At 43.4% G+C, this 18,308-nt stretch overlaps 1 protein-coding gene across 8 annotated transcripts in view; it reads right to left on the reverse strand.

Moving 5' to 3' along the window:
* The window catches only part of PBRM1 (polybromo 1), a 59,294-nt gene that overhangs the window by 17,024 nt on the left and 23,962 nt on the right, over positions 1-18,308 (reverse strand). For all 8 annotated transcript variants that reach the window (XM_071550539.1, XM_071550538.1, XM_071550535.1 and 5 more), the window contains 12 exons: positions 17,201-17,477; positions 15,465-15,570; positions 13,220-13,862; positions 12,562-12,773; positions 11,508-11,693; positions 9,845-10,002; positions 9,017-9,283; positions 7,597-7,742; positions 7,148-7,305; positions 6,296-6,479; positions 3,648-3,858; positions 806-1,007 (listed from right to left, as the gene is read on the reverse strand). In XM_071550539.1, coding sequence (XP_071406640.1) covers positions 806-1,007; positions 3,648-3,858; positions 6,296-6,479; positions 7,148-7,305; positions 7,597-7,742; positions 9,017-9,283; positions 9,845-10,002; positions 11,508-11,693; positions 12,562-12,773; positions 13,220-13,862; positions 15,465-15,570; positions 17,201-17,477 — 2,750 coding nt within the window. The remainder of the gene's footprint in view (positions 1-805; positions 1,008-3,647; positions 3,859-6,295; positions 6,480-7,147; positions 7,306-7,596; positions 7,743-9,016; positions 9,284-9,844; positions 10,003-11,507; positions 11,694-12,561; positions 12,774-13,219; positions 13,863-15,464; positions 15,571-17,200; positions 17,478-18,308) is intronic.

Here is an 18,308-nt window from a genome sequence, read left to right on the forward strand (position 1 = left end):
GGCTTGGGTGAGGGCCTGCTGTTAAAGACTAACTCTATTTAATTCTAATCAAGTTGAAACACAATGACCACTATCAGAAGGGAGGGAAGGAATGGAAGGAAAGGAGGGTGGGAAGCAAAGGAGGGAGAAGAAAGGAAAGCTGGGACGGAAGGAAAGGAGGAAAGGAGTTGAGGAAAAGAAGGGAGGAGAGGGACAAAAGATTGGTCTAAAGTATCTCACAACTATGAAATATTCCTAGGCTCACTTCAGAATATGAATTATCTCCACAACATCAGTTACAACAGCTGATCAATACTGTGACTGAACTATAGGTCATATTTACAGTATAATAACAGATTCTGTACCCTTGATTTCATACTACCAAAGCCTTTTAGGACTCTAAATACTGTTAACAATGAACAATTTCCCACTGTAAGTCTTTCTTACCTGCTGCTACAGCTCTCAAGAGCTTCTCGTCCAAAATTCCCCCTGGTCCTTCTTTAAGGAAACATTCACAAAACATTTTTCCAACTGAGTTCCAGCTCAGGAGCTTCATGTCCCTTCACTTTTACTCTGCCCCCATTCTCTTTAGCTTTGTTGATTTGGTTATTTGTGGCAAAGACACATTATCAGTTGTGCTCTACATAACTTAAACATGCTCTTTTCTCCTCTTCAGTCACCTCTGAATATGAACTTTTCTTTAAGGTAAGTCCAGAACACAAACATAAATACTTTCCTTTATTAAACCTGTCACCTGAACAACAGCAATGAATGTGTTGAGAAAGAAAAAAAGGCAGGAAAGTTTAGCGTCTCAGCTTTTATTTACCTTCATATTCTGCTTTCTTTGTGGCTTCCAAGTTTCTCCATTCAGTTCCTACAAGCCTGCTGAGCTCTCCAAAGGAGTAGTCTGGGTGCTGAGCTTTAATCACAGCTCTCATCTCGCTGCTAAATAAGATGTACCCACTCATGTTGATCTTCCTTTTTGATCCCTCCTTCTTGGTGCTGCCCTTAACAGACTTGGGAGTGGACTGTGAGAAAAAGCAGTTATGACCACAAGTGTACAAAAGGCCAGAAGAGAACAAAAATAATTGTGTCATATAACAGATTTCTTCCATTTTGCTGTTCAGAAACTTCGCCAACACGAGTTGAGTAAAGTATTTTATTTGCCAATGCACATTTTAAGAAAGTGGTTCCTCACTTCCTCCTTGGCCTTTGCAAGCCTTGTTCTCCCTCGTCTGATCTTCTAAATGCTCTCTAATTTTCCTGCCAGACTTTCCTTTCTCGTGAGTGTTCACCTCTCATTACATAAAGTAGCCATTTCTCCCTGAAAAACCCAAAGCCCAGTTTTGCTGATCACTGTTTACCTGCACAACAAGTTCACACCACATCCTTATGTTGATGGGTAGCAAAAGTTCTGCTTCTTTGCTTTTCCCACCATGGATGTTCCTGGGGAGAGCTCTTTGATGTTTTCAGCCCTTAAAAAAACCAACCTATGCTGACAACCACTGAGACACCACAGCTGGAACCCTCTTTTGGAAGGCTCCTTCCACCTCTGTTTGTCACAGGAGACCATAATTCACCCATACTCTGACTGAGAAAACCCCTCAATGTACCATCATATCAAAACCCTCAAAGGGCTTTTCTCATAGCCCAAACATTATGAATTTGTCAAACCTCGAAATGTGCAATTGTTTCCAAATACCTGGTGGGGGGAAAAAAGAAAGAAAAATGTATTCAGCTGTTTTCCTCCTCTCCTGAAATTCTGCCCATGTTGCTATTCCCACCTGCCACTTTGTCCCCACACTTCACCTCTTCTCTCAGCTAAGAGCAAAGTTCCAAAGTGATACCAAGATGCTTAAAAAGTCTTGCTCAGCAATTTAAGTCAGGCCCTGGATAAACTGAGGCCCACTTGTGTGTGATTCCAAACTTCACTGTGTTCACTTCCAAATGGCAATGAACCCTTAAAGTTGTCATTATGACTCTAAATGAGCACTTGTCTGGAAGAAGTGAGGAAAACTCCATGCAGGTTCTGGGATGGCACACCGGGCACATAAAATCCCATCCTGGCTCCTCAGGTAAGGCCACACTGGCAGATGGAGAGCTCTCCATTCAAAAATAGGGAAACCTAATTATCTGCAAATAGGGACCTGCAAGTTTATCAGCTGTTTTAGCCTTTGTAGTGCTTGAAACAGTTTCAATAAGAGTAATTTAACGTAAAAGCCTCCCCATCAGTTTGGAGAGGCAAATAGGGCTTTGAGAAATCAAAAGAATTCCGAATTTGGTTATTGTATTCTCTGTTCTTTTACATCCCTGACACAACCATTTTTAAATGAACAGAGTATTTTCCACTTGAGTCAGATACCTGCAAGTTCAGCTTCTGATGTGTTAAAAAAAGAAATGAACCAGACTGCAGCAGGAGAGCATCACCCAATTATCTGCCAAGCCCCACAACACCCCACATTCACTTGTCTTGACTCCTCCCACCCTTAGGAGCTGTAAGATCTTCTTTGTTAGTGGAAGAAAAAAAGGAGTTTAAAAGTTCTAGGGTTTAAAAGTTATTTGATAAAATTCCACTTCTATTTGCAATCCTCTGCAAGAGTTTTCATGCTGCTTATGAAATTCAGCACCTTAAAACAGGAGCAGCCTTGCATTACGAAGTGCAGCTGGTGGTCTGCCCAAATGGCACAACACCACACTCAAAGCAAGCAAAGGCTTTCAACCTCAGCAACTCTTCTGCATTTCATCCAAAGACAGGTATTTCTATTCCAGAGTCACATCCGTTCTTCAGCTGTCAAGAAGGTTGTCACTTTACAGTCAGTGTAATGCAGCAGAAATCCCTATTGCTGGTCACAGAAGTGTCTGAAACTCCTGCTGGAGGCAGGTCACTCCCATTGCCTCCTTAACATTGGTATTAGCTTGGATGTGGGAGTGTGGGGAGACAGATAAAGGCTTTAATCCAGTTTCTTTGTTTAGGTGAATTTCCAGTTAAAGCAGTTCCTCCCTCTGCTTTAATGCTCAGTTACACAAATTCCAGGGCTTGTGTAGAAACACAGTAAGGGAGGGAAGGGAATCCCAAGTCCCTGTTTAAGCAGCAGCAATCACTCATGGTGAATTCAAGTGGTGTGTAACCACACACAACTCCTCTTGTACTTTCTATTCATCATCCAAGTGAGAATGGCAACTCAACACCAAAAAAGTGATTTTTTTTCCTTTGAGGATGATGCACAGCATTTTCTAAAAATGGAGCAAACCCGCAACACCCAAAATGCCAGTTTTCTTCCAAAATTTAAGGAAAAGCTGGAAATAGGCATTAAGTAAATTGAGAATTACAATGAAACCATTACATTTCAACTTCATAATTCATATAAAGGTCTGATGCTTCTGAACAAGTGTCATAGAAAATCCACCAGTTAGAAATAATAACGTGCCATATAAAAATGTACCCTATGTCTTCCTCAACTGAATGACTTCCTTTAAAATTATTTTAATGAATATTATCACTTGGGCATCATATGGGATATGCTAAAGCTGTTACGTTCAGTTTATTCTGCAGCTCATAAACCAAAGTATAAATCCATTCTGTATGATAAAATGTTCCTTTCTTCATTTGGATTGGGAAAAGAACGTGGAATATAAAAGTTTAAAGTTCCCTCAAGGAAAATCCTTACCTGTGGAGGAGTGTAAGGCATTATATCCAAATCACTAGCTAAGGGGGCCTGAAGCTGAGGCATAGAAGGTGTCTCAGTCATATCACCTTCCTCTTCTCCCATCTCTTCCATGTCCTCATCACCTCCTTCCAACTCAGCAAATTTTGCTTCCAGCTGCTGAATCTTCTTTTCCAGTAGTGGAGATGGTTCCTTCTGAGGAACTATGGGTTTTCTGGAAGGTGGAGGAGGAAGACAAAGAAGTAGCTGAGAACACACTCATACTTTACAGGAGAAAGCACATATTTTTGAGGAGAAAGCTCCCTTTCCTTCATTTATTATCGAACAATATGGAAACAATGGTGACTTGGGATGTGCCTGAGCTTCCCTTCAGAACCCTAACCCTTGTCTGTGGCCAGTGTTTCATTTTAGTCACTCACTAGAAGGATTTACTTTATTTTTTATGAATTAGAAGTGTATTTCAATGCAACAAGTACTTAATTTCAGCATCAGAAGGCAGTTAACACCACACCTTCCTTATATATTACATTTTACTTAAGTTAGAACTTAGTATTTTTACTAATATGAATGTTCACCAACTGGAAAGCTTTTTGATACCCATAATGAGGACTTAAGTATTTTAACAACATCCAAGAGGATTTACCAATCTGATAATGTAATGACTTTTCCCAAAGTCAGGAGAAGAAAACATCCAGTGGTATTAAGACATGAAAAGACTGATGTTACCTGGACTTCTTCCCAACAGTGTGATTAGTTGCAATTACTCTCCCACAGCTATAAATTCTATAAATATTCTGCCCTGTATCAAAAATAGCGTGGTCAGCAGGCCCAGGGCAGTGACCCTTCCCCTGGACTCTGCCTTGGGGAGGCCACACCTTGAGTGTTGTGTTCAGTTCTGGGCCCCTCAGTTGAGGAAAGAGAATGAGGGGTTGGAGCGGGGTCAGAGAAGAGCAACGAGGCTGGAGAAGGGACTGGAGCACAAGTGCTGTGGGGAGAGGCTGAGGGAGCTGGGGGTGTTTGGCCTGGAGAAAAGGAGGCTCAGAGGTGACCTCAGCACTGTCTAGAAGAACATGAAGGGAAGTTCTGGCCAGGTGGGGGTTGGTCTCTTCTCCCAGGCACTCAGCAATAGGACAAGGGGGCACAGGCTCAAGTTCTGCCAGGGGAAATTGAAGTTGGAGAGCAGAAAAAAATTCTTTGCAGAGAGAGTGCTCAGGCATTGGAATGGGCTGCCCAGAGAGGGGGTGGATTCCCCATCCCTGGAGGTTTTTCAACTGAGATTGGCCATGGCACTGAGTGCCATGATCTGGTAAAGGGCCTGGAGTTGGACCAAGGGTTGGACTTGATGATGTCGGAGGTCTTTTCCAACCCAATCCATTCTATGATTCTGTGATTATAGAAGTTACTATCCTGGGTCTGGCTGGGATGGGGTTAGTTCTCTGCATAGCAGCCCCAGTGGGGTTTGTGAGATGACAATGGTGATAACACATCACATTGCAATTAGAGCTGAACAGTGTTGGCACGTCCTTGAGTCCTTTGCCTTTTCCCACTCTGCCCCCCTGCAAGCTGGAGCTGGGCAATAACCTGGGAGGGGAGATAACTGGGACAGCAAATCCAAAGTGACCAAAAGAGGTATTCCATATCCAGGACATTGTGCTGAGGAATAAAAGCTGTGGGGAAGGAGGAGGATTGGGCACATTCGGGGTTACGGTATTTGTATTTCCAAGTAACCATTACAAATGCCAGGGCCCTGCTTCCCAGGGTACAGCTGAACATCTACTTGCCAATGGAAAGTAGGGAATTAATTCTTTATTTTGTTTTGCTTGTGCATATAGCTTTGCTTCACTGTCAGACTGTCTTTAACCTGACCCAGTGTCCTAGTTCAGCTGGAGGGACCAGCTAACCCTGTGTGGTGGTGATCAAACCTGTGTATTCCACCCCCTCTATTCATTCCCCAAGGACAATGGGCCATTAGCAGCAGCTGCCCAGGGAGCCATTATCACTTCACACCCAGCCTGAGGGGGGCGGAGCTGCTAATGGGCCATCAACAGTTCAATACCCCCCTGGCTCCCAGAGTTAATCACCCATTGTGTGAGTCCCCGCCCAGGGGGAGGGACTGAGTGCTCCCTGAGGGTACATAAGTGGTGGGTAAGAAGACCTCGGGAACCTTCTCGTCGGATCCAGAGCAGCAGCAGGACCTCGACAGCAGGAGATCACCACTCTCGCCCAGACCACAGCCCTCGCCTGCACCAACAGGTTTTTCTTTTCCTTTTGCTCTGGACTTGGGGGAGCCACAGGGGTCTCAGCACAAGGGCAAACAAACCCCCCTTGGGTTTGTGCCCCAGGACACTGGGTTATACTGCTGGGGTATTGTGAGTTGAAAGCAATTTCCCTTGTGTATCAGTGTTGTTATTGTAATATTATTATTAAATTTTAGCTCTGACTTATAATCTCTCTCGTGGTGAGTTCATTTTCCCTTGCTGGTTCACCTTCAAACCAGCACACCCAGGAGTTTTTCCTCCTTTTGCCCTTCAGATTCTCCTCCCATTCCACTGCAGGGCAATGAGCAAGCGGCTGGGTGGAGGCTGAGCTGCCAAGCAGAATCTTTCCACCACAAATCAGCAGAGACTCCCTCATTCCCACCACATTTTTACCTAAAATAGTATATTTCATCATCTACAACTTTCGCAGAGAGTGAGAACCTCTTCAGCCCTTTGAATTTCTTCATCTGTTTGTCGCTCTCATTGTAGCGGCTCTCACAAAGAAAAACATCGTTTTCTGAGATCTCTGTTGGTCTGCAGGAGAGGAAGTCTTTGAATGACAGAACGACACACTTGCCTGCAGGAATGAAAGAGCTGGGTAAGAAAGCAGCCACACTTGCAGACTGTTTGTAAAAAGGGTGGAAACTCCAGGTTTTTGCCTGTCTTGTAAGTTAGGAAATTCCTGGTATTTGGCACAACTATGGAAACACATTAACTGACATTTTAATCACATAGTGCCACTTTAGAAACCTACAGCAACTTCATGAAGCTTCTAGATGTTTTTAAAGTGCTAGAAAACCCACAAAGCAGCAAACCCCCATGTCCACTGTCAGTTACTCTATTTATCACAGCATCAGAAACTCCAAAACAAAGTACACAGCCATCATCTTCTGCAGCAAACCAAATTTCAAGCTTCTTCTTCTTTCAACTTTCTAGGTAACATGTACTGAAATAAATAAACTAATATGCAGGAACAGTTGAGTTTTCTGTTCTCTGGCTGCAGACAATGTCCACTTTGCTATCATACATGTAATTCCCTTACTGTAGGAAAGCTTCCTTATAGTGAAAATTCTTACCACAGGCTCCTAAGACAGAAATGAGTATTAGAAACCCTCTGAATAATCTCTCCTCTTTCCCTCAATACAAAAAAATCATATTTGGAATAAAGCCTACATGCAGCTATCAATCACTTCAGACTATGTAGGAAATAGAGTGACCATTGGATAGGAAGTTGTTAATAATTACCCAAAATGCAAGTCATTGGACAGGTCTCCTCCAAGTTACTCAAAAACACTTCCTTCTTGTAGAACATCTTGGTTGGTTCATGCTCAGTTTCCTCAGGATGTATAAAGATCGGACCAAAGAAATACGCAGCTCCATCTCGCACCCACATCTTCTCAATCCTGGAAAGAACCAAACCACTGACATGAATGAAAGGCCCCTCCTCCCAGATGAGACAGGACTGGGCCGTTCAGGAGGACTGCCAGTGGAAAATGACCACAGAAGAACAGCCTATTCCACCTGTACAACTGCACCAGGATTTTATGAGGTAGCGAAATTCTATCTCGGTCTATTCAGGGCTTGTCACTTCATTTCACTCACAAGACTTTTTCCCCATCCTCTTTTATCCCTTTTGCAACCAGCCCATCTCTTGTCAAAGTGATTTTTACTGCAAATAGAGAAGTTACACCAACCTTCCCACTCGGGGTCGCACCAGCCCGTGTGACTTAATGAAGACACAGTCCCCAACCTTGAGCCACATATCGTTGTAGCAGAGCTGCTCAAAGTAGTGGCAACCAGGCTCTCCATTGGACATTTCCACTGGGACATCTTCCTTCTCCTGCAGAAAAATGTAACAATAGGACATAAACAGACCTGTACATGCAAAAGCCTTCACATTTAAATATGAATTGCAAACCAAAGACACCCTCCATGTCTGACACAGCAATTTTGCCACAGCAGTAACTTACAGGTCTTTTTTGTTCTACTGCTGCAAAGTTAATTGGCCAAGCCAAGACTTGTCAGCTTCTTTTGATGGTTTAAAGCTCAGTAACACGCTCAAGGGACAAGAACTGAGTATATGGCCAAGATAAAACACATAGAAATTTAATGACTCAACTCTCTTATATAGTAATGAGCATTCAATGTATTGCTTGCAAATCCATACCATTTGCTGTATTTACTTTCCTGCTTTTTAGTAAATACTCCCATTGTGCCTCATTTGATCCTTGAGTTTGGGGTTTCAGAAAGCCAATGAAATAGAGCGTCTCCCAAGATGTGGAAGGAAAAGACTCTATGAGTTTTCATTCTCTCAGTAGAAGTAATTCTATCATTTCTCATTATGTGAATAAATACATTAATACACACTAAGTGTCTGATTACAGCTGACAATGAATGTGCTGGGTATTGTGTTCTCAGGTTGTCAGAGAACTCAGTGCAACCCATTTATATTTTATGATCTGTTATGATTTATAATAATTTATTATTCTATTTTTTATGGCTCTAAATTTAGCTTAGATAAAATTAATTCAATTTAATGGATTTTTAATACACTTACATTTGTATTATTACTCTAAGTACAATAAATTTATCCAGTATGTTGGGCAGAAATATTCTTAAGCATTTTGACAATACACTACTTACTTATCAACCACAAATGGGTCACAAACAACAGAATATTATGTATTACTTGCTGCTGCCTAGCTACCAACCATTTTACTGAAATGCTACATAATAAAGCATTTCTGCATCGGCATGAACTAAAATTAGACTTTCAGTTCTACAGATTCTTCAAGCTTAAGACAAGCTTTACAGGAAAAATGTGATTTTCTGAAGTGGTAAAAAAACCAGACTAAGTCCTTTACATGATTCCAAGAAAGAGGCTGCCAAATCTAACAGATATGTACACAGATCATTTTCTGTTCAGTCTATTTATATTTTGTTTGCGTTTATTTATGAATGTGTATGACATGATTTATAACAGAAGATTTATTTATATTTATTTATATTTATATTTATTTATATTTTACTACGTCTGGATGCTGTGAGAAACACAAGTCATAATATTTGGTCATTCTTTATTTGTCAAACACAACCAGCGCTCCTCTTACACACCTTTTCCAGGTGAATGATGCCGTCTCCCACCTTACTGTCCTCCAGGGTTTCAGTGTGTTTCTCCTCATCCACTTTGTCTGTGTTGGCAAACACAGAGGCCACACGGACCACGGGCAGGGGCACATCCCGTGGGACAAACCTGACAGAGCTCACGGGCATCGTCCACAGTTTGATCTTCTTAAAGGACTTTGTCTTGGCAGAGTAGCGAGACTCGCACACATAGACATCCTCATCTCTGAAGTTCTCAGGGCACAGTTTAAAGTATTCCTGCACATTGAAGGCAAAAATATGAAATATTACAGCAACACACACGCCACAGACACAGTGAGTTTTCTTTTATGCTTCCTGGTTTTTTCTATGCTTCTATCAGGAGCCTTTCCACTGAGTTCTTTTCTTCCTGTTTGACACCCAGGTTTCATTAAAAATAACAGCAAACAAGAAGAAATTCTACACCTGGAGAAGCTAAATTCAGGTTGGTATGTGAGAAGAGCTGGGATTTATTTGTTTACCTAACTGGGGAATGAACAATACAAGATCTGCAGCCTGAAACCACCTTTACGAGTTTTCTGAGCTTTGACTTGGAAAGACACGATCACTAAGCTGGGGGTGATCATAATTATGGATCTACAAAACAACCAGCACAGGGAAACACCATCACCTGGGTGAAATACAGACCTCATGAACCAAAGGAAATATAAAGACAGCCCACAGGAGCAAATCCTATTTCATTTAAGTATTAGTAGACTGTCTCTATGTTAGAATGTCTACTGCAAGAAAATAGCAAAGAAATATTATTTGATTTATAAATTAGTCTGAACAATTTCTCACCTTGACAAACATGACCACACATTTGCCTAAAATCTTGCTGACAGGAACTTTATTGTAATAGTCACTTTTAAAAACTTCTTTCTCCAAGAATTTTCGCGTTGCAAGATGGAACGTTTCGTTTGGTCGGTAGAACCAACAGCCATAGAGCCACTTCTCTCCTTTAAAACAGAAAACAACAAAAATGAGAAGGGAGATGGAAAGAAAAAAGTGTAAAATGACATGTTCCCTAGAAAAAAAACTACAGATTGATTAATCAAATAGCAAGGTAGTAATTTATACTGAGAGCAATCTGCTTTAAAACAGGAAAATATTAAAGAACTTTTCAGGTAAAGAAAAACAGGTTGTTTAAAAAGCCTGCCAATTGTTTTTTTCACTTCAAGAAGTACTTGCGGCAAACAGAAAGCATCACTGATAAGAAAAAAAACCCAAAATACACTTGTTATGGCTTGATTTGGCTTAGAAAAATGCGAGATTTGGCTCAATTCTGAAATTTAACAAAGGCAAGTTCAACTTGCCTCAGAAGTTTTAGTCAGGAACATTTGCAATGGGATGTGCCCACCTTTGGTTCAGATTTCTCAGCACAGAAAAATGAGGTTCTGCACCTAAATTACAAGCCCATCCTACTCAAAACCCCACCTCTGGGGTGCTTACAATTTGAGGGTAGGTGGAACTGAACAACAGGAAAAGCATGTGCTGATCCAAGAACTTCCTATTTGTAACATCCTTTGGAAAAAAGCAACTTAGAAACAAGAAAAACACTCCTCTGTCCACACACAGTTCTGGAAATATAATAGAATCACAGAATTATAGAATCATAGAATCAGTTGGGTTGGAAAAGACCTCCAAGATCATCAAGTCCAACCCTTGGTCCAACTCCACTCCCTTTACCAGATCATGGCACTCAGTGCCATGGCCAATCTCAGCTGAAAAACCTCCAGAAATGGGGAATCCACCCCCTCTCTGGGCAGCCCATTCCAATGCCTGAGCACTCTCTCTGCAAAGAATTCTTTTCTGATCTCCAACTTCAATTTCCCCTGGCAGAGCTTGAGCCCATGTCCCCTTGTCCTGTTGCTGAGTGCCTGGGAGAAGAGACCAACCCCCACCTGGCCAGAACTTCCCTTCAGGGAGTTTCAGACAGTGCTGAGGTCACCTCTGAGCCTCCTCTTCTCCAGGCTAAACACCCCCAGCTCCCTCAGCCTCTCCCCACAGCACTTGTGCTCCAGCCCCTTCTCCAGCCTCGTTGCTCTTCTCTGGCCCTGCTCCAGCCCCTCAATCTCTTTCCTGAACTGAGGGGCCCAGAACTGAACACAACACTCAAGGTGTTGCCTCCCCAAGGCAGAGTCCAGGGGAAGGGTCACTGCCCTGGTCCTGCTGGCCACGCTAGTTTTGATCCAGGCCAGGATCCCATTGGCCTTCTTGGCCACCTGGGCACACTGTTGGCTCCTGTTGAGCTTCCTGTCCCTCAGTCCCCCCAGGTCCCTTTCTGCCTGGCTGCTCTCCAGCCACTCTGTGCCCAGCCTGGAGCGCTGCAGGGGGTTGGCGAGGCCAAAGTGCAGGACAAATTACATCTACACAAGAAAAAAAAAATCAAACAAAAAAAAATCAAACTGGAAGCTTACAATAGTTGCAGCTCTTTGTTTTCCCACAGCAGGGACACCCTTACCAGCTGAATCCTCCCAGAGCCGCTCGATGCAGACGATGTGGGGCTGCAGGTTGGTCTCTGCAGGCTCCACGTACACGTAATCCCCCACATGGTACATGCTGTTCTTGAAGCTGCAGTCCTGGCTGTAGGTCCGGTGCAGACTCGAGAGCCCAGCTGAGCCAGAGGAGTCCTCACTCTTTTCAGCTTCTTGTTTCAAGAAGGGGGAGAGAGATGTTAGTCATGTTACATTCCCACATTAGTCAAGATTCCTGATGTCAAAGCTCTCACCCTGAGGATGGAGTAGCCAGAGTTTACTGCTGCTGACATGAAGGGGAAGATGGACCGCGTTAGAAAGATAATTAAAGGGCAAAGAGCTAAGAGCTCTGCTGCCATCTGGGAAGAGGAGCAACTGGAGAGCTTTACTCATTCCCTTAGACATGCTCCATAACGGAGCATGGACAGGAACAGCCAGGGACTGCCAAACACAAAGGACCTTTGCAGCAGGTTTCCTGCCCTACAAAACAGTGCAAGCCACATCTCTTCACCCTCACAGTAGCCAAGTAAAGACACAAAAGGCTTACTGAGACACCACTTTCTTGGCAGTGTTAAAAGCATGATCAGACAACACCATCAGCACATCAAAACCCCAGTTATTTGTCAAAAAGGAAACAACTCAAAGGTCAGGTGGAACAGTCACTGATAAGTTTTTTATTGGCATAAAGCTGAAGTAAAAGACTAATTTTTCTTCTCTAGTATCTTTGAAATAAGAAATACTGGTACCCTAATTTGTTCTGATTAAAGAGTTTACATAAATTCATCAATTACCTACATCTCTTAAAAGAAATTCATTACCTACATCTCTTTCTTAATTACCTACATCTCTTTCTTAAAAATTACCTACACCTCTTTCTTATCAGCCAGTCTCTGGCCTGGTTGATAAAGACCAAAACAAAATAAATCTAATTATTGAGGTCTCCTCAGCAGACAAAGCTGCAGCAAAAGCAGAGCCCACATAATACACATGGGGACAGTTTTCAATTAATACATTCAAAATCAATGAAAAGGAAGGAGCTACCTCTCTTCTCCTCCTCCCTTTTGAGCTTATCCTCCTCTATTTCTTTGGGCAGCTTTTCCTTCTTTTCCTTCTCGACATCATTGTGAAGATGCTTGGTGGTGTAGCTCAGAGCAGGGGACAGAAGGATCTCTCCGTTCTTGCACAGTTCATCTCGAATTTTAATAAAGAACTGCTGAAGCTCAACTGCATCCTCATAGATCTCCGAATCAGTCCTGCACAGAAACATGTACAACAGGGCAAAAACAGTTTGTGCAGAGTCAAACAGGAGCCATCAATTGCCATACTTAGTGATCAAACTAAAGCTTCACTCTACCAACAGTTCTGTGCTTACTCATCTGTGATTGCTCTCAAGAGCAATTCACCAGTTAAGCAGTCAGTGCACAGCTCCTCTTCCTCATTTCTCAGTCTAGAAGTCAAGAAACTGCTTTTCATGAGGTGCTCCTTCAGAAGATTAGTGTCAAAATTATCTCAAGGCAGAAACCTAACTTTTTCCTCCTTTTTAAATGAAAGCAAACATTCCACTGAAGACATGATAGAGAATTTGAGTTTTCCAAACACCCATATCAAGGAAAGAAAACACCTTAAAAAAAACCTTTGTCTAAATTAACATGCAAAACTCATGTGGTAAAGGATACCTGAAAAATAAGGGTTTGCCCACCTGTTCATTCTCCTTGCCCTCTCCAGCACCTCAAACATATTCTCCTGGAACAAGTCCAATCTCCTATAGCGATTATTTTCAACATTTTTTCGGATAATATCAAAAGTCAGAGGAGGTTTATTTGGGAAGTTGGGATCAACAGCAGGAATCTCAGCTAAGGAGTCACTGTAGCACCTGCCCTCATCATCCTGGTGGCTCATAACAGATACAAAAAGATTGTGGATGAGTTCCTGAATTAGCAAAGTGACGTTGGGCACATGAGAATCCTCGTCCCCTTCTATTTCTCTGCGGGTTTCAAGCAGAACCTTATGCAGGACCAGGGCATCCTTATAAATCAAGGACTCTGGCTCATTATACGTGCAGGCGTTATTGAACATCATCACAAAGTCCTCCACCATGGAGTCGATATCCTGGTACTTGTTTGCCATCATGTGGCTCCTGATCTTCTCCATATCCACAGGTTTCTTGATGGTGACGTAGTAGTCGGGCAGCTCTGCGCGGGACGGCAGGCGCAGGAAGATGGCGCTGAGCCGCCGCCCGCGCTTGTCCGTGTAGTTCTTCACGGCCTCGTACACCTCGTTCAGCTTCTGCTGCATCGGAGTCATGTACTTGGACTTCTTAGGAGAAATGCCACTTTTTCTACCTAAGATCACAAATAGAAAAAAAAATTATTACAAAACAAAGAACTTGGATGCGTCTTTGTCCTTCTTCTTTTCACTGAGAATCTCTTATTGAAGAACTTTGTGGTATGAGCTACTGTATTAATATTTCCCTCAAAATGTTATCTCTGGTAAACACAGAATCACATATCCTGAGATTAGCTCAGCTGGTTAGAACTTGGTTGCAATAATGCCAAGGTCATGGGTTCAATCCCCTATGTGGGCCATTGACTTAAGAGTTGGAATCGATCCTTATGGGTTCCTTCCAACTCAGAATAGTCTGTCTGTGGTATCACTACATGGTCTACCTGGAAAGGCCTCTTCAGATTGAAGCATGGAAAACACCTTTTCCTACCTAATGTCATTAACCAATTCCTCTAAATCCAATTTGGCCTTCCCAGCTCTACAAGAATTTCTTTCTACAGCTGTTAAAACCCAGTCAGCACACAGGTTTTGCTATCACTAAAATTAAATATTCTAAATATTATCAGATTCCTATATGATATATTTATGCCAAATTAGAGAGGATTATTACAGGTGAAATGTAAAATAAGGCCTCAAATGGGGTTGGCCTCTTCTCTCAGGCACTCAGCAATAGGACAAAGGGGCATGGGCTCAAGCTCTGCCAGGGGAAATTGAAGTTGGAGAGAAGAAAAAACTTCTTTGCAGAGAGAATGCTCAGGCATTGGAATGGGCTGCCCAGAGAGGGGGTGGATTCCCCATTCCTGGAGGTTTTTCAACTGAGATTGGCCATGGCACTGAGTGCCATGATCCGGTAAAGTGACTGGAGTTGGACCAAGGGTTGGACTTGATGATCTCGGAGGTCTTTTCCAACCCAATCCATTCTATGATTCTATGATTAATCAGATTAGGTTTTTGATTAATTCAGGCTCTCCTGTTGCACTGCACAGACTCTGTCTGTGAGCTCTTTACACCTGCACCTTACCCAAGAGCTGCACATTTAATTTTCAAGAGAACTGTGTGAAATTATTCTCTTTAAGCCTTTCTGTGCATTTTATCCTTCTCAGTTTGCTGAGTTCTGAACCCATATTAAAGGGACCTAAGATGTGAGCAGCAGCAAATCTCATTTGTAAAGGCAACAGCTGTAGGAACAGACACGGGACATTTCGCTTTCAATAATTTTCCAAATAAAGCTCACCTTTTTTTATCCTTCTGTGGACACCCCAGACATTTAACCAGAGAAATCAGAAGCTTGGCTCAGTTTGAGAAGCACCTTACTTGTGAGCCATCACTGCAGCCACACATTCAGTGTGCTAATGAGGTGTGACTAAGCACATAAGCCAATAACTAACATTTGGATAACACTACGTGACTAAATCACTCTCATTCTACCCATTCCTAAGTTTTCTTCCCTCACTCAAAAAAACTTAGAAATCACTATATGCAACAATTCTCTTTCACAGGCACATAAACATATCATTGCTGTCATGATTTTGAAAACATAATTCTACTTTACACATCAGTGTAAATGTGCAGAACATGTCTATTCTAAAAGGCAGATCTGTTCATCTGTATTGTTTTGTAAGTGTTGAAATGAGACAAAGCAATGCACAAGGTTTTCTTACTTAGCTTTAGTTTGGGGGATGCAACATCATCATCTTCAGCCAAGGGTCCCAGCTCTTTCCTTTTTTCTTTTAGGATCTTTTCCAGCATATGGGCATCATTGTACACCTATAATCAGTAAAGTAATCAAAACTCAACCAAAACAAGGTCTACTGTGTTTAGTTTAGAACTAGACCCCAAGAAACATTTAAATGTTAATTTGGAAAAGCTGAAAGCAAAACTGAGTACTTTAGTCAAGGTGCACATGTCAGAAATAAGCCCTTCTTTTAAATTGACTTCTACAGGTAAGCAGAATTATAGAACACCACCTAAACCAGCGAGCTAAAATCCTTGAAAAAATTATCCAATTAAGCTGCATTTCTATTCCAAAGACTAGAAAATGGCAGGGTGCAGTTGTCTTATCAACTCCCTCATCAAATCCTTTGCTGAGGAATCAAAGACCTCTTGAACTCCTGTGATTCCACCAAGGTACAAAGGACTAGAACAATCCTCCTGGGTCTTCAAATCCAATCCCAGTGAACACAATCTCATCATGAAATTCTCTCCAGCAGCAACTCAAGCTCCTTATTAGAAACAGCTGCAGGTTTGTTACCACCACCCTGTTTCACAACGCACTGCCTGGGAAACATCACAATACAGACACACCCTACAATATATTTGCAGACAAAAACCATATTCCTTTCAGACTCATTTTGCTGGGCTAAACAAGTCAGGACTTCTGGTCTGACCCCCCACAATCCTCCACATCCATGAAAACAAATCAGTCTTCTCTCTAAGACATCCCCTCTCAGAAGTCCTGAGAACTTCTCTTTTAGTTCAATAAGGAGTTATAACAAATTGTGGGAATTGATTTACAATATCTAGAATGGAAAAAGTCCTGCCAGAAATGGACTTGGGAAGAAAATGAAGAAGTCACTTCTAATGCCTTAACAACTGATGTTCTAATGTTGTTTAAATGTACAAAAGAGTTTCTATTGTCTTTTTTGCAAAGTCACTGCTTCTCCTTCCCAGGGTCCCTTGAGATCCAGGAGTCTGGAGGGAAGTTGTAACATGGATGTTCTCTACCCCTTTGCTATTGAATGTAAATCCCCTGATCCCTACTGGCCCACAGCCAAGCCCCTGTTGTTTCCTGATGGTGGGTTTTGGATCCCTCTACGGTCCATATAAACCCTGACCCCGTAGAATAAACTCTCTCTCTCTCTCCTCCCTCTCCTGTGGTCTCTGTGTGGTCCTTGTGGGCTCCCTGGGTCCATGTGGTCAGGGGGGGCACACTCTCTCTCATGGCCAGACGTCGTGAATGAAGATTTGGGAAGGGCTCTCCCCATGTGCCCTTCCAGCCTGTGCAGTGGGTTGTTTAGGTGAGTTACAGCGTGTGCAGAACTGGCCCTACCCTTTAACTCCTGAGGTTCATCTGCCACGGCCAAGCGAGCTTGGATGGTGCCAGTGAAGTCCTCAGGACTAGAATCTACAGCCCCCAGTATTCCCAGGAGATCTCCCATCCAAGTACTAACTGGGCCTGACTCTGTTTAGCTTCCAAGATCTGACGGGATCGGGCAACAGGGTGGCATTTAACTGCCTTCACACCCTCTCTAGGGAACGGACTAAGCCCCAGGACCCAGGGAGACCAACCCAACCATTGCAACAAATAATGTGAGCAATAGTCAAAGCTGAACCCCTCTGCTGTAACTCCCCTGCCTGCACAGCAGCAGTGGGTGTGGCTGCAGACCCGGGGCAGTACCTGGGAGCCCTCCTCGTTGTAGTGCCGCGCGTTGCGGAACATGAGCTTCATGTCCTCGATCATGGCCTCCTCCGCCACGTACTTGTCGTTGCGGATGTTGTGCTCAATCATCTTCAGGTCCATGGGCTCCAAGATGATTTTATAGTAGTCTGGATAGTCCTTTTTGGATGGTTTGACCATGAACAGGTCGCAGAGCCGCCTGCCTGTGCCTGGCTCTCTGGCTTCCAGAACCGCATTATACAGGATCTTCATCCGCTGCTTCCGGATGTTCTTTTTACTGTGAGGTCAAGGAGAACAAAAAGGAGAATAAATGTCAGGGGCCCATTTTCCCACTTCCAACACTAATATCAAACTGACATTATCCTCTACCGTGAATCATAGAATCATAGAATCAGTTGGGTTGGAAAAGACCTCCAAGATCATCAAGTCCAACCCTTGGTCCAACTCCACTCCCTTTACCAGATCATGGCACTCAGTGCCATGGCCAATCTCAGTTGAAAAACCTCCAGGAATGGGGAATCCACCCCCTCTCTGGGCAGCCCATTCCAATGCCTGAGCACTCTCTCTGCAAAGAATTCTTTTCTGATCTCCAACTTCAATTTCCCCTGGCAGAGCTTGAGCCCGTGCCCCCTTGTCCTATTGCTGAGTGCCTGGGAGAAGAGACCAACCCCCACCTGGCCAGAACTTCCCTTCAGGGAGTTCTAGACAGTGCTGAGGTCACCTCTGAGCCTCCTCTTCTCCAGGCCAAACACCCCCAGCTCCCTCAGCCTCTCCCCACAGCACTTGTGCTCCAGTCCCTTCTCCAGCCTCGCTCCTCTTCTCTGGCCCCGCTCCAGCCCCTCAATCTCTTTCCTGAACTGAGGGGCCCAGAACTGAACACAACACTCAAGGTGTGGCCTCCCCAAGGCAGAGTCCAGGGGAATGGTCACTGCCCTGGGCCTGCTGGCCACGCTAGTTTTGATCCAGGCCAGGATCCCATTGGCCTTCTTGGCCACCTGAGCACACTGTTGGCTCCTGTTGAGCTTCCTGTCACTCAGTCCCCCCAGGTCCCTTTCTGCCTGGCTGCTCTCCAGCCACTCTGTGCCCAGCCTGGAGTGCTGCAGGGGGT

This window comes from Pithys albifrons, chromosome 3 (genome assembly GCF_047495875.1).
Source record: "Pithys albifrons albifrons isolate INPA30051 chromosome 3, PitAlb_v1, whole genome shotgun sequence".
In the NCBI taxonomy this organism is placed as follows: Eukaryota; Metazoa; Chordata; class Aves; order Passeriformes; family Thamnophilidae; genus Pithys; species Pithys albifrons.